The sequence below is a fragment of the Anomaloglossus baeobatrachus genome, chromosome 5, assembly GCF_048569485.1.
Source record: "Anomaloglossus baeobatrachus isolate aAnoBae1 chromosome 5, aAnoBae1.hap1, whole genome shotgun sequence".
Lineage (NCBI taxonomy): Eukaryota > Metazoa > Chordata > Amphibia > Anura > Aromobatidae > Anomaloglossus > Anomaloglossus baeobatrachus.
The window spans coordinates 64,756,857-64,776,562 of record NC_134357.1 but is presented as its reverse complement, the minus strand read 5'-3'; the positions used below and the strand labels follow the sequence as shown (position 1 = coordinate 64,776,562).

At 43.6% G+C, this 19,706-nt stretch overlaps 1 protein-coding gene across 1 annotated transcript in view; it reads right to left on the bottom strand.

Annotated features, from left to right (window-relative positions):
• Positions 1 to 311: 311 nt before the first annotated feature.
• MARCHF5 (membrane associated ring-CH-type finger 5) overlaps positions 312 to 19,706 on the bottom strand; it is a 64,614-nt gene continuing 45,219 nt past the window's right edge. Inside the window, exons 3-6 of the mRNA XM_075348562.1 lie at positions 16,627 to 16,757; positions 7,210 to 7,393; positions 6,633 to 6,799; positions 312 to 757 (exon numbers count right to left, since the gene is read on the bottom strand). Coding sequence (XP_075204677.1) covers positions 641 to 757; positions 6,633 to 6,799; positions 7,210 to 7,393; positions 16,627 to 16,757 — 599 coding nt within the window. The 3' untranslated portion in view covers positions 312 to 640. The remainder of the gene's footprint in view (positions 758 to 6,632; positions 6,800 to 7,209; positions 7,394 to 16,626; positions 16,758 to 19,706) is intronic.

Below are 19,706 nucleotides of genomic sequence, written 5' to 3'. Positions count from 1 at the left end.
CCGTACAAGCAAGCCGGCATGACGCACAACACAGCAAAGCCAATTCCCGGGAACCACAAAACAAAACCTCACCAGTATCAGGACAGTTCCGGGTTTTTTTTTTTTGGTTGCAGTGTCCATTAAAATGAAAAAAACAAAAAAAAACAACAAAATCAATGTGTAAGAATAGTTTTACGACTTCAGTGTAACACCAGCATCACTGTGCCAGCGTGTCCATCCGGAGGAAAGATCCGAAACATTGTCATTTGGCCTCAAAATTAATTAAAATCCCTCTTTTTATTCCCCACATGGTTGAAAATATAAAAATGGCAAAATCACAAACTTCAGTTTATTCTCCCATATGGATGACAATTTATCGTTCTGCGTACAACACACTACGACGGGGTTTATACCAGCGCGTGAGATGCAAAACGAAATGGTACAAACGATAGGATAATAGAATCGTCCAAGAGCCGTGTACGACCATATCCCACGTCCACCGACTCTATCCTGCTAAATAAAAGTGCTTTATCGAGTGTTGTGTAAAAGAAAAAAAAACAACTCAAAAAGGTCGTAGCAGCCGCAGCTTGTCCACAATCCCAGGACTGTGCGATGGCGAAGAGTCACTATGACATTTATGACACGGAAAGGGTTAAAAGCTTTATACTTCCTCTGGTTCGGGGTTGTTGAGGATCTTCCGGTGGGCCTGGCGTAAGTACTGCTGCTGCTTGAAATACACCTTGAAGGCTCCTTTTATGGCCACAAAAGCAATCCCACCCTGAAAAACAAGACGTATGGATGTTGGCATACACGGACAAAGCTTAACAGACGATGACCGTCTTCCAAACAATCGACTAAACTGATGGGGCACTGCTAAATGCCATGCGTTGGTCATTTGATATGGTGGAAACTGTCCATTTCCATACACTTTAGACTAATGTGTATGAGCTTCTGAATGCCTCAAAATTGGATTTATGATAGAATGATAGGGTTGGAAGGAAGCTACAGGGTCATCGTGTCCAACCCCAGGCGCAACGCAAGATTCACTAAACCATCTCAGACAGATACATCAAAAAGAAAATACCAGAGCACTTGCGCATATTCAAATATAAATAGTTTTATTAACACACACATATATATATACACATATATATATATACACACATATATATATATATATATATATATACATATACATATACACACACATATATACACATATATATATATATACATACATATATACATACATACATACATACATATATATATATATATATATATATACATACATACATACAATGATGAAAGGCATACATTGACATTAAAAAATGAGGTGTGACAGTGTACAAAACACACACATAGATGCGGGGGTCGTTATGCTGGCTTTTAATCGATTTTAATATGTGTCATTTATGTGTTTGTTGACAGCCACCATCTCTTTGCTACCTTAAATCTCCAAATTTTTATAATAAGTACAGTTTGGAATGTTTAGTGCTGTAGTGCACATTTGGTGCTGGCTTTTTGTTTTTTCTTCATTGAATTGGTCGGTGGTTGACCTCCACCTTGCTATGCACCCCAATTTGGGATGTATTCCATCTGTCTAGATTTTGGCGGTTGGTGACTGTTCACATTGAGTCATCAGGCTTTGTCCACAGGCTATTTACTTCATGCAGCATTTGCTTGGACCTGTCCCGCCCACAGCCATGACTCAGTCATGGGTACGGGATTGAAATAGACCAGGTGAGTGCTGCTGAGAGCAGTTCTACTATTCATATGTGAGGCCGTATGGCACATTTTATAAAAATATTTTAGTGTAGGACTGCCTCTAATGAGATTTGCCGTGACGTGGCGAGGCAGCTCAAGAAATTGCAATTTTTTGCCAAAAATCTCAAAATTTTTATAATAAGTACAGTTTGGAATGTTTAGTGCTGAAGTGCACATTTGGTGCTGGCTTTTTGTTTTTTCTTAAGGAGAACCTTGCCTGCGAAACTAATCCCAATGGAATCATACTCAGAACCTGGAGACATCATGCCCCACCTGGGATAAAGTTACCATAAACACTAACGATCCATGACACACAAGGTGGAATAGAATACATCCTGATCGCAATAGGACGACATATGGATAACTGTACCTTGCACACTCTGTGTGTCGAGTCCTCTGTTGATGTAGTTAACCCCAGGTGTGTTCCCGAGCGCGTGCGCGCTGGACTCCGCCCGCCTCCCCGAATGACGCCGCTGTCTCAGGGTGTGCGCGTGAGCCCAAGCCATGGCCACAGGGCGCGCGCGCGCAGCAGTGACGAGCGGCGCTTCTGGGGGGTTGGTGGACGGCAGCGCGCATGCGCCAGATTGGGAGCGCAGGTGAAACAAGATTAAACTTTGGCAGTATATAAGGTTATGGTGCACCGATTAACAGCAGCCCCCTGAGGAAGCTCTCCAATGCGAAATGTACATTGGGGTGGAGGTCTTGCTGAGCTGAAATTATCCACCTAAAACGCTATGGGTAATATAGCCTTGCCTTTATACATTGAACGAACTTTTTTTTGTGGATTACTGTGCTGTATATGTACTGCAGCTTTAAATGGTGACTGTTAACTCACATGTGCAGGCATTTTTTGCTTAAAATTATATATGATGTTTAAGTGTCATGATCTCACAAAGATATATATCAGACCTGGGCAAGGGGCGGCCCGCGGGCCACATCCGGCCCGCCTGCTCTCTGTGACCGGCCCGCCCGTCTTCAGCCGGTGCAGTGGAGCCGGGCTGCAGCGTGCCGAGCAGGAAGAGATCCTGTGCAGGTCCGCACAGTCAGTGCAGGAGAAGGAGCAGCACAGCAGACAGAATAATTCATCCTGCACTGTAGGACCTGCGATGATGTCACGCCCATGTGACTGTGTGGGAGGAGACACAGGATGCCGGGCAGAAAGCAAGATACTGAATCCTGAAGGAGATGTGGACACATGATGACTGGTAATGAGAAAAGAGGGGACATGAGGGGGAGGGGGGCTGCAGGGTGAGTGCATATGAGGGCTGCAGACTGTGACAGAAGCATGTGAAGGGGTGCAGAGTGTTTGAGAGGGGTAAGTTGGGGTACAGGCAGGGTGAGATATGTGGGCAGGGTGTGTGACATATGGGGGTGTAGTGTGTGTGATATGGGGGTGCAGGCTGTATGGGGTGTAGTGTGTGTGGTATGGGGGTGCAGGTGTAGTATATTACAGGTGTGCTATATGGAGGTGTATATAGTGGTGTAGTATATGGGGTGTAGTGATGTAGTATATTACAGGTGTGCTATATGGAGGTGTATATTACAGGTGTGCTATATGGAGGTGTATATTACAGGTGTGCTATATGGAGGTGTAGTATATTACAGGTGTGCTATATGGAGGTGTAGTATATTACAGGTGTGCTATATGGAGGTGTATATAGTGGTGTAGTATATGGGGTGTAGTGATGTAGTATATTACAGGTGTGCTATATGGAGGTGTATATTACAGGTGTGCTATATGGAGGTGTATATTACAGGTGTGATATATGGAGGTGTAGTATATTACAGGTGTGCTATATGGAGGTGTATATTACAGGTGTGCTATATGGAGGTGTATATTACAGGTGTGCTATATGGAGGTGTAGTATATTACAGGTGTGCTATATGGCAGGGTGTGTGACATATGGGGGTGTAGTGTGTGTGATATGGGGGTGCAGGCTGTATGGGGTGTAGTGTGTGTGGTATGGGGGTGCAGGTGTAGTATATTACAGGTGTGCTATATGGAGGTGTATATAGTGGTGTAGTATATGGGGTGTAGTGATGTAGTATATTACAGGTGTGCTATATGGAGGTGTATATTACAGGTGTGCTACATGGAGGTGTAGTATATTACAGGTGTATATAGGGGTGTAGTGATGTAGTATATTACAGGTGTATATAGGGGTGTAGTGATGTAGTATATTACAGGTGTATATAGGGGTGTAGTGATGTAGTATATTACAGGTGTATATAGGGGTGTAGTGATGTAGTATATTACAGGTGTATATAGGGGTGTAGTGATGTAGTATATTACAGGTGTATATAGGGGTGTAGTGATGTAGTATATTACAGGTGTACTATATGGAGTTGTAGTATATTACAGGTGTGCTATATGGAGGTGTAGTATATTACAGGTGTGCTATATGGAGTTTTAGTATATTACAGGTGTGCTATATGGAGGTGTAGTATATTACAGGTGTACTATATGGAGTTGTAGTATATTACAGGTGTGCTATATGGAGTTTTAGTATATTACAGGTGTGCTATATGGAGTTGTAGTATATTACAGGTGTGCTATATGGAGTTGTAGTATATTACAGGTGTAGTATATGGGGTGTAGTGATGTAGTATATTACAGGTGTAGTATATAGGGGTGTAATGATGTAGTATATCGGAGGTGTATTATATAGTGGTGTAGTATAATACAAATGTATATGGGGGTGTAGTATATTACAGGTATAGTATATAGGGGTGTAGTGGTGTAGTTTATTACAGGTGTAGTATATGGAGGGGGTGTAGTGATGTAGTATATTGGGTAGAACTGAGGTAATTATATTAGTCCGGCCCTCTAAACCAATCCCAATTTCTCATGCGGCCCCATGGGAAAATTAATTGCCCACCCCTGATATATATGGTGATTGTATTTTACTATATCCATGTACTAGGATGAGACACAGTAAACACATTTATTAACTTGAATGGTGAGGACATCTATTTTCCCATGGTATGCACTAAGCACTTTAAATTTAACCTCTAGGTGAATAAAGCATTAGGATATGTTGACCAGGATGCATAGATATATCATAAGTATTGAATCCACCCAGGATACAAACTAATATCAGGAGAGGTGCTCCCCTATCTGAATCCCGGACATCCTGGCAGCACATGCTATGCGTGCTATATATTTAATTTCTGTTACCCAGCACAGTAGGGAGGAAATGAAGACCACTGTAGGTTTTCCCTGACTCTAAATACTAGCCAGCATAACGACCCCCGCATCTATGTGTGTGTTATGTACACTGTCACACCGCATTTTTTAAAGTCAATGTATGCCTTTCATCATTGTTTTTATATATATACAAGTGTATGTTAATAAAACTATTTATGTTTGAATATGCGCAAGTGCTCTGGTATTTTCTTTTTGATGTATTCAGCGGTTGAGCTAGCATATAATATATAACCAATAATAATGAAAATCTGGACATATATATTAATCATCTCAGACAGATGTCTGTCCAGCCTCAGTTTGAAGACTTCCATTAACTTGAACCTTTCCCGACAAGAGACTCACTGGGGTTCAGGTAAATAAAAAAGGGCTCAGGAGTAGTGATGAGCGAACACTTGTTAAGAGGAGTTGGGTGCTCGGACGAGTACGACTTGAGCACCCGAGAATAATGGAAGACAATGGGGGACCCTAACATTTTTCCGGAAAATCTTCAAGATAAATGCTCAAGTTACCCAATGACTTCCATTATACTTGGATGCTTGAGTCGAGCCCATTTGACTGCTGATTATAATGAGACCTGAGCATTGTAGTGCTCACTCATCACTAGTTACAAGTACAGAACACCCGAGCATGGCAGTGCCCGCTCATCACTAGTTACAAGTACCGAGCACCCGAGCATGGCAGTGCCCGCTCATCACTAGTTATGAGACCTGTGCATGGTAGTGCTCATTCATCACGAGTTACAAGTACAGGACACCCAAGCATGGCAGTGCCCGCTCATCACTAGTTACGAGTACAGAGCACCTGAGCATGGTTGTGCCCGCTCATCACTAGTTACAAGTACCGAGCACCCGAGCATGGCAGTGCCCGCTCATCACTAGTTATGAGACCTGTGCATGGTAGTGCTCATTCATCACGAGTTACAAGTACAGGACACCCGAGCATGGCAGTGCCCACTCATCACTAGTTACGAGACCTGTGCATGGTACTGATCACTCATCACTAGTTACGAGACTCAAGCATGGTAGTGCTCCCTCCCCACTACTACTCAGGAGTTGAGCCTGCTCTATACATGACGGGTGTCTGCAGTGCTTTTACAGCTTGCTCCCATCTCTGCTGTCTATTTTGAGGCTGCTATCAATCGCTGACAATAGCATTTAAACAATTGCAATCTGTGTGTGCTCCAATAGGAACCACACTACTGCAACTGTTTAAAAGCCACTGTCAGGTATGGACAGCAGCCTCTAAATGCTTAAACAGCAGAGATCAGAGCGAGCTCCTGTTACGGTTAGAGGCAGGTGTTGACTGTATAACACAGCATGAATTACCATGAGAGGCTGAAAGCTACTGAATATGCCCATCACCCCCATCCTTACTCTAGGCAACTTGTGTCCAGAGGAATTCATAGGAAATAGTAATTTTTTTATTTATTTATTTTTTTTACTATATGTACCAAGTACAAAAAAAGTCAAATATTTAGAATAAATCTCTTTTTTAAAAAATATTTGGAAACCATGCATTACATGGAAAAATGAATGAAATTACACACATCTACGATAAGCATAAAAAAAATAAATCTATGCCATTTTTCTATGAGTGGGTATATTAGAGAGCACATGAATGGCTGGAAGGTTATTAATACATTCACTTGGCAGATTGCATTTTCCACGTAGATTCTTACCAAGATCGTCCTTTGTAGGTTGGAGTTAACACTGCTAAACATCAATTTGCCGACTATTGTAGCAATGGTGGGAAAGACTAGAGCTCCGCATAGTATGCGGGTGGCAGAGACGTGATCTGCTAGAGGGTTGGCTTCAGCGGGCACCCGAGGCACTGGGCATCCAATTCCTGTAGAGATTCAAATACAAAAGTGTGTATGTGTGAGAGATTGTTTTACAATACCCAGTTTTTCTGAAAAAGTGAGAAACAAAAGTGGAACAGTGCCTCCCCGCTGCGTCTTCTAGTGAAGGCCTCATTAGCAAATAATATAGGACTAGTAGTCCGGCCCGGCACTGTCAGATGCTGTAAATCATGTGCACTCCCAGACAGCTAATATCTATGAAGTCATGTAAGAAGAAACTTGGGGAACAAGCTGATGGCTGTCATCACTGTTATGGAAGTACTGTGACAGGTACCTCCCTCTCTAGACCAAATCAGACAGCAAAAATTAAAAAAAACAATTGTCCACTCCTTTATATGACAACCGCAGACTTTCTGGGATAACGACATCCATTTATTAACCTTTTATGTTACTTTACCTGGAAATATGCTGTTAAGTATCTGCAATTTGTTGGAGTATTTCCGCCACAGTCTGAGCACGTAATCTTCCCAGCGGATCATTTTTCCTAGGATCAGCATTACAGGTATGGTGGGGAGGCCGATCAGCAGGAACAGAGGATCTGCGCGCTCCATAACATCTAGACCTTCCTTGTGCCCAACAACCTGCAGAATAAGAGACCAATATAGACCGCTACGGTGAGAAACTGGCAAGTAATGTCTAGGCCACACCAAGTCTATAGCAAGAGAACACAATCCACGGTACTCGTGCTCCTGTACAGATGTCTTCCCCTGCCCTTTCCTTTCCCATTTTTCACTCATCCCCAGCCTTTGCTCCATTATTCTACTTTTTCAGACATGTCCTTCACTGAACACATTGCACATTAGATCTACGTGTCCAATCTCCCCAGGACCAGAGCAATTGTATTTACAGTGGACAATTATCATAAACGACTGTACCTAGGGATGACGCACATTTGCCAAAAATCAGCCTGTCTAAGCAATCACCCAAACGAGGAATACACGTGTTCACCAGATGAATAATTTGTTAGCAGGCCTAAAAATGATCACTCAGCAGCACTTTGTCTGGTGTAAACAGGTGCCACAGAGAACAATGATATCCATGTGCAAGGAACGATCATTCAGTTGTATGTCAAGGATTGCCGATCGGCGTGCATGTAGCCAACTGGTTTTAGCAGAAATTGTGTAGTGGCCACGCACCCATAATTTATATTTTAGCTGTTGAAGCAAAAACTGGCTACTTTGGACCTGGTGATAGGCGCTCTTAGAAAGCATACATGGTGCTAAAGAAGACCATTTAATGTTCAATGTCTTGACCAATTTAAATAACCATGAAATCTTCGAAAGGATTTTTTGTAGATAAATTATGGTGCAAGAACAATATACAATATGTCTGCACACACTCCCTGTCAGTATTACCTGACAAATAAATGAATAATGAAGACTATATATAGCCCCTAATATTAGTCTATAGGAATATATGTATATATATATATATCCTATAGACTAATATTAGGGGCTATATATATATAATATATAAATATATAGCCCCTAATATTAGTCTATAGGAGAGATATATATATATATATATACACACATATATATACATATATATATACGCGCGCGCACACACACACACACACACACACACACACACACACACACCTAGAGATACAATATATATAATCCCCCCTCATGGACTCTGTATTCTGCCGTCCCCCCCCCCCCCCCCGCTCTGTCTCTCACCCGTGCACTGTCTTCTCTCCCCCTGCACTCTCTTCTCTGCCATTCCCCCTCCCCCTGCTCTGTCTCTCACCTGTGCACTCTGTTCTCTCCCCCTGCACTCTCTTCTCTGCCACTCCCCCTCCCCCTGCTCTGTCTCTCACCTGTGCACTCTGTTCTCTCCCCCTGCACTCTCTTCTCTGCCACTCCCCCTCCCCCTGCTCTGTCTCTCACCCGTGCACTGTCTTCTCTCCCCCTGCACTCTTCTCTCACCCATGCTTTATCTTCTCCTCCATGCTGTGATGAGTGCAGCCTGCTTACAGCTAGGTGATGCAGAGCTCAGTGCTGTTGTTCGCTGGTGTCAGGTGACAACCCTGCTCTCTGCTCCTGTCTGTATTCATCACAGAGTGAGGAGAGAGACAGCGCACGGGGGAGGGGTGACACAGTTACTCGGGCATCATACATCACAATGAGCTGTGGTAAACACCGCTGATGGCGTGCTAGACAGAGAGGGCAACCCTGTTTGTCTAGGACCCAAACACATACATGGCACAGATAGCAGCGCACAGGGAGCGGGGGGAGGAGTATGGAATGTGGGGAGGGGGTGGTGAAGGATTAGAGGGGCGGGGGCTCATTGCACTGTACCTGTTCGGCTGCAGGGCGGCAACATGACGTCGGCTGTGATGCCCAACAACAAGGTCCAGCCCCTGTTGACGCATCATCACAGGAAGCAGCAAAATCACTCTGAGCCGGGGGAGGGGGCTGACAGCAGGGCAGGTAAATAGTCACTATCTACTCACCTTCACCAATGTAGCCCAATAGGGAAATAACAAAAAAAAATATAAGTAAAATAAGCCAGATAACCCCTTTAACACAAACCTAGATTAGGACATCAATTTAGGATTATAGGGGGGGGGGGGTGTCTTTCATCCGTCACACTGTCACCAGTCAACTGTTATCAGCTCTGGCAGCGGCCAAATATGACGACATCGCAACGCCATACAAATTGTAGTGGCCATTGCTAGTACTGCATCTATGGTCTTCACTAAACAGTGTTATGGAGCGGTGCTTTGTTGCCTGTTAAAATCCAGCCACCTCCGAGCTGATGAGTGGGATGCCGGGCGTCGGTCCCCACCGATTTCATAATGTTGACCAAGAGATAAGAACATCAATATTAAAAGTAGTGGACATCAACTTTAAAGGCTGCCATCATCATATCTTCACAGCGACTTTCCCCATTTCCTCATTAGGGCATATGGATGCTTAATGTTTGCTCTCACTGCCAGAGAGCTCTAGGCACCAGATCTGCAGACCAGACTATCCATACATTACATGGTCAGCATTCATATAACCAGCCACATGAAACACAACAATTCCCCATTAATGGCCACTGTGGGGAAAATGAGCAGCTGGCGGCAGCTTCCCCACAACATGGTGTCACACAGCTTCCAATATTGAGCCATATTTTTAATGACGGATGTTGAGCCATGGAGGTTTTCAGACAGAATATCTAATGGATCAGAACCCTGAAATGCGTTGTACACTTGCACGTCAGCACATATGGTATTGTCGGCAGGACGTATAATGAAGCGCTGGAGAGCTTTAAATACTTAATGGCCTGTTGGAACCTAACAAAGCATCAGGAAAACAATAATTGTGCATCCTCTGCTCCACATGGTCCGCGTGAGTAATCACTTCTATATTCGGTATGCAAATACACACAACGGGAGCTCAGAAAAACTGGCGGAAAATCAAAGGCAACATTGACATAACTAGCACAGATGTTAATTAAAAATGATAATCAGGCTTAACATTACTCATTTGTGAGGAGGAGAAGAAACTTATTTTTATAAACAAAAGGAAATTTATGGTTTTGTGGTTCACTATGGCAACGGGAGCAAAGAAGTTTCCAGTAGTCAGGATTGCTCAGCATGGAGACATCCTCAGGTTACCAGCAAGCACAGAAGCCAGACCTGCTACTACACAAACAAGGGTTTCTTCCAACAGGAGCCATTTCAAAAATGTAATTTAAGTTCTGTAGGAATGGGGCAGCAAAAAGCAACTGTATTGCTAGACTTCCATAGGGGTAAGGCAGGGGGGGGGGAGGAGGCCGACCGCGCCAGAGCGGGGGAAGGAGGCCGACCGCGCCAGAGAGGGAGAAGGAGGCCGACCGCGCCAGAGCGGGGGAAGGAGGCCGACCGCGCCAGAGCGGGGGAAGGAGGCCGACCGCGCCAGAGAAAGGGAAGGAGGCCGACCGCGCCAGAGAAAGGGAAGGAGGCCGACCGCGCCAGAGAAAGGGAAGGAGGCCGACCGCGCCAGAGAGGGGGAAGGAGGCCGACCGCGCCAGAGAGGGGGAAGGAGGCCGACCGCGCCAGAGAGGGGGAAGGAGGCCGACCGCGCCAGAGAGGGGGAAGGAGGCCGACCGCGCCAGAGAGGGGGAAGGAGGCCGACCGCGCCAGAGAGGGGGAAGGAGGCCGACCGCGCCAGAGAGGGGGAAGGAGGCCGACCGCGCCAGAGAGGGGGAAGGAGGCCGACCGCGCCAGAGAGGGGGAAGGAGGCCGACCGCGCCATTAATTGCCTTTTAGCATGACCTTCCATAGGTAAATCCTTGAAAGACAACCCCCTCTACTCCAGTGACATCTTTCTTAGTAACCATTTCTTTCCTAATGAAATAATTCTAGAGAATATTTCATTATAACTATATTGTTCGTAGTCCCCCTGTTATTCTTCAAAGAAATAAAGGAATAAATAGCCTATTCTGGTATATGAACAATATAATGGAGGGTCACCTACATACACCCACAGAGGACGCCATGTAATAAGTTAGAGATGGGAGTCGCCGGAGGAGCTCTGGTAGATTCTGGCTCTTTTGGTATAGATTTGGAAAAGATATGTCAGGATCCGCAGCCCTAACTGTATTAGCTGGTATAGTTGACCCTTTTTAAGCTAATCTTCATATTAAAAGCAAAGTGATATATTGTCCTGTCTGATCAAATATTTTATGAATGTTTATATGATTATAATCAAAAGATCTTGACAAAGCAGGACAAGTTCTCTTTTGGGTAAGGGACGGCTTCCCCCCTCTTCTGGGATACACAGCGATGTCTCAGAAGCTTGTCTGGCCGCACTCCATGCCACGCACAGCTGTCGACAAGTCTGCACGTCTATGATTACACCCCTAGAGAAGAAACATCTGTAGCTATTACTATGGGGATATACGGTGAATACATCGGCTGGAAATAACCATGCATTTTCCAGGACATCTTGAAGCTGGTAATTAAAATGTATCTTATGTTAGAAATGCACCCTGGTGGCAAATACAGATGAGGGCTGGCCAGATGTACCCTTCTGGTGTCACATCAAACTAATACTGAAAAGAAGAATAAAAAAAATAAATATCTACAACCCAGGAGAAGAGATATAAAAGAAAACCACAGTAATCAGAAGATCTGGTACTCTCAGATGTCGGCAGATCTATACACTACATTAATAATTTGGAGACCCTATTCTTGGAGAATAGTTATCAGACGTTTGTACATCGGTCATTAAGTAAGACGTCTTTTGATCATTTTATGGGTAAAATATACACTAGTGGCCAAAATTCTGGAAACCTTTTAAAAAAAAGTGCACTTTTGAAGTTTAGCGGCTCAAAACACCATATTGTGGGGGGTTGTAAGACCATAAATTATAAAATGAGAAATAGAATTTAATGTAGAATGTGAGGCAAAAAAGTCCAGGTATCGCTATATGCAAATAAAGTGAGAACAGATTAGGCTACTTTCACACATCCGGTTTGAGCACTGCGGCTCAATCCAGCTGTGAAACCTATGCAACGGATGCGGCGAAAACACCGCATCCTTTGCATAAGTTTTTACATGCGGCCGGTCCGTTTTTTTCCGGTTGCGGCACGCTACTGAGCATGCGCAGTGGAAGAAACCGCATGCGGCGGCCGGATGCATTTTTTTTCCGCATCGCGCCGCATCCGGCGTCCATAGGCATGCATTGAAAAATGCGCCGCAGCGGCCGGATGCGGCGCGATGCGGTGTTTTTTTTTTTGCCAGAGCAAAAAACGTTGCAGGCAACGGTCCATCCGGCCGCGGCATCGGCTAAATCTGCCGCATGCGGCAAAAACCAGACCGAACGCAAGCCCCTGCGGCACAATACGGCACTAATGTAAGTCTATGCAAAAAAAAACGCAACCGGCGGCAAAGAAACCGGTTGCGTTTTTTCTGCAGAGCGCCGTATTGTGCCGCAGAGCAAAAACCGGATGTGTGAAAGTAGCCTTAGACAGAACAAACACTGAAAGACCATTAAGCTCTTGGATCAGAAGTGTCATTTAAGGAGAAGTTTCGGCCCCAAGCAACCAGGAAGTGAGGAGACTGCAGAGCTGTGAGCAGCTCAAGAGACAACATGGGAAGACTCCTTTATACTTGAGACAACAAGGAGCGGAGGCACCACTTGAGCTGTATCTATTGTGCTACAAGTAAAATACAGTGGAACCTTGGATTAAGAGTAACTTGATTTGAGAGTGTTTTGCAGGACAAGCAAAAATGTATAAAAATTTGTAACTTGGTTTAAGAGCAATGCTTTGCAATAAGAGCAAATACTCACCGTGCACACTTCCAGTTCTGTCCTTTCACCGCGCTCTGATCAGCTCTAGAGGTAACTTTCTGTACATATGTACTGTATACTGTATACCATTGTACAGTACAGTATATACTATATACCATGTCTATCAATTTGCATTTGTGGATACAGTATTGTACTTTGTTATTGATAACCAGTAGTTCTACACATTGCTTGTATTGTATCTCTAACACACCAACAATTATATCGTAAGCTTAAGTGCAATTTAATTTGTTTTCTATGTTTTTTAACTGTACAGTATTTTGTATTAGTGTATTGTAATAATTTTATATGAATACAGTACATTATATTGTGTTACTGTAATAAGGTTGTATACATACAGTAAATATTTTTGGGTTGTGGAACGAATTGCCTGTGTTTCAATTATTTCCTATGGGAAAATTCGCTTTGATATAAGAGTAACTTGGTTTAAGAGCACAGTCCCAGAACCAATTCTGCTCGTAATCCAAGGTTCCACTGTATATCTTTGTACCGTGTTAGCCAGAAGAGATAAAAAAATGTTTAAAAGAACTGAGTCCTCAGTGGTTGATACCTTCTAATGGCTAACTGAAAAGATGGTAATAATAGCTGCTTTCGAGACTACTCAGGTCTCTTCATCAGGCTCAGTATAGCACAAAATCTGAAGAGACACATATTTATACACCACAGGACATAGAATGGAGCAGTAAATAAGACAAGTAATGTGAAGGAGAACAATCAGAATGGCAAGGGGACAATCAGTTGTGGCAGTAAATATTGCAGCAGTTCATAGATAAGGAGTGTGAAAGTTTTATTGTACTCTGATTGGGGTCTGGTCCAGAGCTGTGATGCCCCCAGATGGTCTGAAGAGCACATTTCTTAATTGATGTAGGAATGTATTGCTAAGAATTTATTATTTATTTTATTTTTATTTCATTATTAACTTATTTATTTATTTTTGGGTCAGGGCACATTAGAGAAGATATTAGGCATCAATCATATATATCTAACTAATATGAGTCTTCCTCTGCCTATACCTACTTTGTTTTGGGGTTTTTTTTTGGGCCTGCTTGAGTTTCTCAGTGTAATCTGATGTCTAAACAATTTCACCATTTAAATATCATAGCAATTTTTTTTTTCTTTTTTATATGAGGTCTGTAAGGGTAGAATTGTTTGAAAAAAGTGATTATTTACTTTCGATCACTGAACTCCGTAAAAAAAAATATCCAAAAATTCCATCATATACAGTTTGTCAGAATCCTATGACCTTTGTCAGCCAGTCAAAGACTTTCACGCAAGTCCCGCCGAGCCACAGCCTTTTTCACAGCCTGAATTAAAATGATTTAATCAGGGACTTGGTCCTTCCTAAATTTTCTGCAGACCTTTTAGGCTCTAGACTAAGGCTATGTGTCCATGGGAGAATGTAGCTGTGGATTTTTCTGCATCAAAATCCGCAGCTCTCCCGCAAAATCCGCACCTTAGCGGATTTGCCGCGGATTTGATGCGGATTTTGGTGCGGAATTTTTTAATTTTTTTTTTTTCCAATTTTAAAGCCAAAATCCGGATGAAAATCCGCAACAATAATTGACATGGTGCAGATTTTTCCGGATCAAAATCCGCACGAAATCCGCTGCGGAAAAATCCGCAGTGTGGGCACAGCATTTCCAAAATGCCATAGAAATGGCTGGGAAGTGCCTGAGCTGCAGATTTTCGGGAAATCCGCGGCTTTTCCGCGAGAAATCCGCGGCAAAATCCGCGCATTTTCCGCAGCGTGGGCACGTAGCCTAAAAGGAAAAGAACCAGCTAGCTTCTGATACCTGTTTTTAATGGTTCAGAAGCACAGAAAAGGAAATCCTTTTGTCACGATGGTGTTCTATATTAGTGGCAGTGATGTTCGTGGAGTCAAAGAAAAATTTACCATTGAGTAGAATGTGAGTGAGTGGAGACTATTGATTCATTAAAAAAAAAAAAAAAAAAAAAAGTCTGAAAACTGCTGCTACTGCACAATGGCAGCGAGTATGCTTCAGTGGCTGTAGAGTATTCTGTGCAATTGAAGGAAAGCTACAAGAATTTATTCTCAAGAAAGGATCAAGGATGGTCAATATGTGGTGATCTGAAAGTTCTCTCTTTGTTCCTTGGGCAGCAAGAAGGATACATGAAGTACCCATGCTTTTTGTGTGATTGGGTAACAAAAAAAAAAAACAAAACACAGCTGCACACTGTAGTGCTAAGATATGTAAACAATGAATATAGGAATATAAACATATATTAGTGCTATGAAAAAACAGCTACTTGGCACACAAAAACGGCCAGTTTTATGTGAGCCCAACAGCCAGCGGCAAGGCTACCTCTTTTTGTTGCGTCCCTATAAAACTTATGCCTCTCTTTGAGTTAAGAAAAAAAAAATCCTACAATTTATAGGTGGAAAGGAACCTGCTAATAAAAGGATTAAGGGTGGCTTTACACGCTGCGACATCACTAGCCGATTCTAGCGATGGCGAGCGTGATAGCACCTGCCCCTATCGTTATGGAGATATGTGAAGATCGCTGCCGTAGCGAACATTATCGCTACGGCAGCGTCACACGTACTTACCTGCTCGGCGACGTCGCTGTGACCAGCGAACCGCCTCCTTTCTAAGGGGGCGGTTCGCTCGGCGTCACAGCAACGTCACTAAGCAGCCAGCCAATCAAAGCGGAAGAGCGGAGATGAGCGGGACGAACATCCCGCCCACCTTCTTCCTTCCTCATTGCTGGTGTGTGGCAGGTAAGGAGAGGTTCCTCGTTCCTGCGGCGTCAAACGTAGCGATGTGTGCTGCCGCAGGGACGAGGATCAACTTCGCCCAAGCGACAGTAGCGATAATTGGGAGAGGACCCCCATGTCAACGAGGAGCAAAATCGCTCCTCGTTTTTGCAACGATCCAAAATCGCTCCTAGGAGTCACACACAACGAGATCGCTACAGCGGCCGGATGTGCGTCACAAAATCCGTGACCCCAACGAGATCGCTGTAGAGAAAATGACTGATGGCACATTCTACCTTTCTAATGTGAACAGGTGCAAATGGAACATGAAACACAGTAACCAAAAGGAGACAGTTGAACTCTTTAGTGCTAAGATATATGGAACAATGAATGTACCAGTCTGGTTTTGTAGTGACTAAAGTCTTCTTATACCTCTTCAAAAGTTTGCAAATGTTTTGTTTTTTTTTGTTGATATTTCTTCTAGCTTTATCCATCAAACTAGCCATGTTCACAAAAAATTACTATTTTGTTTCGCTTCCTAGGTGACCAATCCACTTTTTTTTTTTTTTTTACTAGTTATACAAAATGTTTAAGCCATGGGATCAGTAAGGACCAGTTTCAAAACAGATGAAAATGCATCCACTAGATCCATTACAAGGCTTTTACAAAATCAGAAGCCATGCCACAAATGTGAATGCAGCCTATAAGGAAATCCTAAAAGATACAAGAAGCTCGGAGCTGGAATCCAGAAAGCAATAATGGACTTTTTTTTGTTTGGGTTGCTGACTAGGACAGGAATAATCCCACTTGCCTGCATGACGGTCACTGCACCATAGGTGACGGCGGTCCAATAGATCGAACCCACCATTATTCCAGCAGCAGCAAATGGACAGGCTTTGGATATCAGTCTGTCTGCGAGGTCCAACATATATACAACTGGACCTGGAAGAGAAAGAAATATATATCAATTACAAAACCTTATGTATTGGATTTATCATATCTAAGATTTTCTTTTTACTTTGTAAGAACGATGAAGGATCTATCTCTCTGCTTCAGTTTAGTATTGTCCCTACGTCCTCCACATATTGAACAGTCACCGCAGGAACTGCGAGTACAAGACCTCCTGGTGGGTGCATGATGGCAGTACAGGCCGTGTAGGTACTGTTACACACCTGTCCCTAATCTGGGCTTTGCTTCCCTCACCCTGGTCTGCTAAACTCTGTTGTGATCGACGTTGGGCTTTGCAGATGTGATCATGTCCTTGGGCCTATATAAGGTTCACCAAGACAAACACACTTGTGAAATTAGTATTAAGACTATATTGTTCCTGAGTCCTGTCTGGCTGTGGCTTCCAGTTCCTCCGTTAGCTGTCTGCAGTCCCCAGCACGTCTGACTGCCTGTTGCTTCTAGCATCTCTGCTACCTGCCTGCGGCTTCCATGACATTCCCTGTCTGCCTGCAGCCACCAGTGCCTCTGCAACATGTCTGCGGTCCCCAAGACATCTTTCATCTGCCTGTGGTTTTCAGTACCTTTGTTACCCATCTGTAGTATGTAGGACTACTTCTGTCTGCCTGTGGCTTCCAGTATCTTTGCTACTCATCTCCTGCATGCGTCTCCTGCCTGCTGCACTGATGCCTATGTGCCCACCCAGACCTTAGAGGATCCACCTTCTCCAGGTGAGCCTTGCAAGTATGACACCGATAGGATTAATTGTACACTAAGATCTACAACTATGCAATTTTGATAGCTGCCAAAACAATAGGAACTCCCCTAGTAATTAGGAGGATTTCTTATGACCGGTTTTCTGACATAGGCAGTTATAATGGGTGTAGATCTGACTAGAGAAGTTTGTATTATCTGGACAACAGGGGCTGCTTTGTTCCTGGCAAAGTGTATGCATATGTATGGTTACTCCGTATCATATAGGTGGCTGAATAAAGCATGTTTGAATGGAAAAGAAAAAATAAAAAACAAATATATGGGCCATATGGAAACTGCTGCTCATTTAGCTCTTTATGTATCACTGAGGATTTGTTCACACGGAGATTTTTGGAGGAAGATAAATCAGAGTTTTCAAGAGGAATCCGCCATTTTTTTCCCTAAAATACGGCATTGAAAATGTTTTTGGAGGTTTAGGTTTGTTTTTTTTTTTAGGTTTCTTGCAGCCTTACAACTTGACAGTGTCCTGCTTGAAGCAGAATAAAAAATGCTCAAAAGACTCATATGAAAAGCAAGGTAGAATTTCAACTAAAAATCAATGGAGAGAATATAAATAGCGCATTCTGAAGTGGGGTTTTTATGTGGATTTTGGAGCAAATCCACTCGAAAATGCTCATAAAAAAACAAAAAACAACAATTGCCAGGAAAGAGCTGATCCCACCAATATCTTTTATAGTATACCTTGTTGCTATACCATAAAAGTCTTTAAAAATCGAGATTAATGTATGATTAAAAGCGATAATCAGCAATCATCCATTTCGTCCACACCTTTGCCCAACAAGTGCCTACAATGAAGCACACAGCCATGCATATAAGCAGTGGAACTGGTTATAACAGCGTAGTGACAATCAATATAGTGGCAATAGGATTCCACTTTTGCGTGGGAGGGGTTAAGTGGCCGCTGCAGACAATCAACAGGCAACTGATCGGCTGGAGCCTTCACAACCTTCCAACCAGGAGGAAACATTTGGGGACACTATTGTGAGTGCACTTAAAATTTTGTGCAATTTGCGGCAAATTGTCAGACTCATCTGTTCATGACTTCCGTTTGCAGGTCCTCTTCACAACTCCCTCAAGTCAGCAGCATCACTTATTATCTAGATTTTACATGCACAATAAATGCCATAAACTGGACAACCATGATCTTTATTTTTATAGACATGTAGTCACATCTACAGAGCTTTTCCAGGTGTGAGGTAAATCCGGAGATATGACGATAAATCATGACATTCAAGTCATGTCAGGAAGCCCTCTCCTGGTGTCACTACCCCCTTCCCTTCACACAACTGGTTTAGCAACAAATCCATGGCCATGTCCTGTGATATGGAAATTAGGTGGCTTTGGGACAATGGACACAGGATGACTCCCTGCCGTCACCCTGTAGTAGGGGCTGCTAGCTAGTTAGCAAGGCTATGGAAATAGCCAGACAGAACGACTCCAGTAAAAAATGGTTCATATCTCGCAAGCCATATTTCCGATAAATATGGCAACCATAAAAATGGTGTCTCCGCATGTGGACGATGCCGGCACCCCCTTTTTATGGGAACAGGACATTGGGAAATGCCCCAGGCGTGATATCAGCCAATGGGGAACTGGCAGACAGGTCATGAGTCCCCTCGTTCTGTAGCTAAATTCATAACTGTCACAATGAGAGCATTGGCGTCTGCCTACGACGCTCCCAGGCAAAGTTATAGCCAAAATCCCCTTTGCTGGATAATTCTGATCCATGCAGGGGGAGTGGCAGTGCTTCCCTGTGAGGTCACTAAGGTAGGAGGGGACCTGGATCTGCCCAGGTTGATAACCCTACTTCGGCCATTTTCCAGCGTTCTTCTCGCTGGGGGCACGTGCAGGAAACATCTGTGGGAGTTCCTAGAAACCTGGTCTACAGCGCCCCCCTGTGGCCAGACGCACAAGGTAACTGATTGAATTTGCATACCTGTTTGTAAACCATGCTTTATCTGTAACTGTACTCTGACATATGTATATTCTGTAGATTCCCTATTGTATATATTGTAGTTTCTAGTGTGCCTTAGGCGATTAAATTATATAATTAATCTTGGGCTGTTCTGGTATCTCGATCTTGAATCCCACGTCCGTGTGTTCGGCTAATAGTTACCGTAAATCGGTTGGTGGCAGCGAGTTGTGCCAAGGATTATTGTGGGGAGGCCAGTG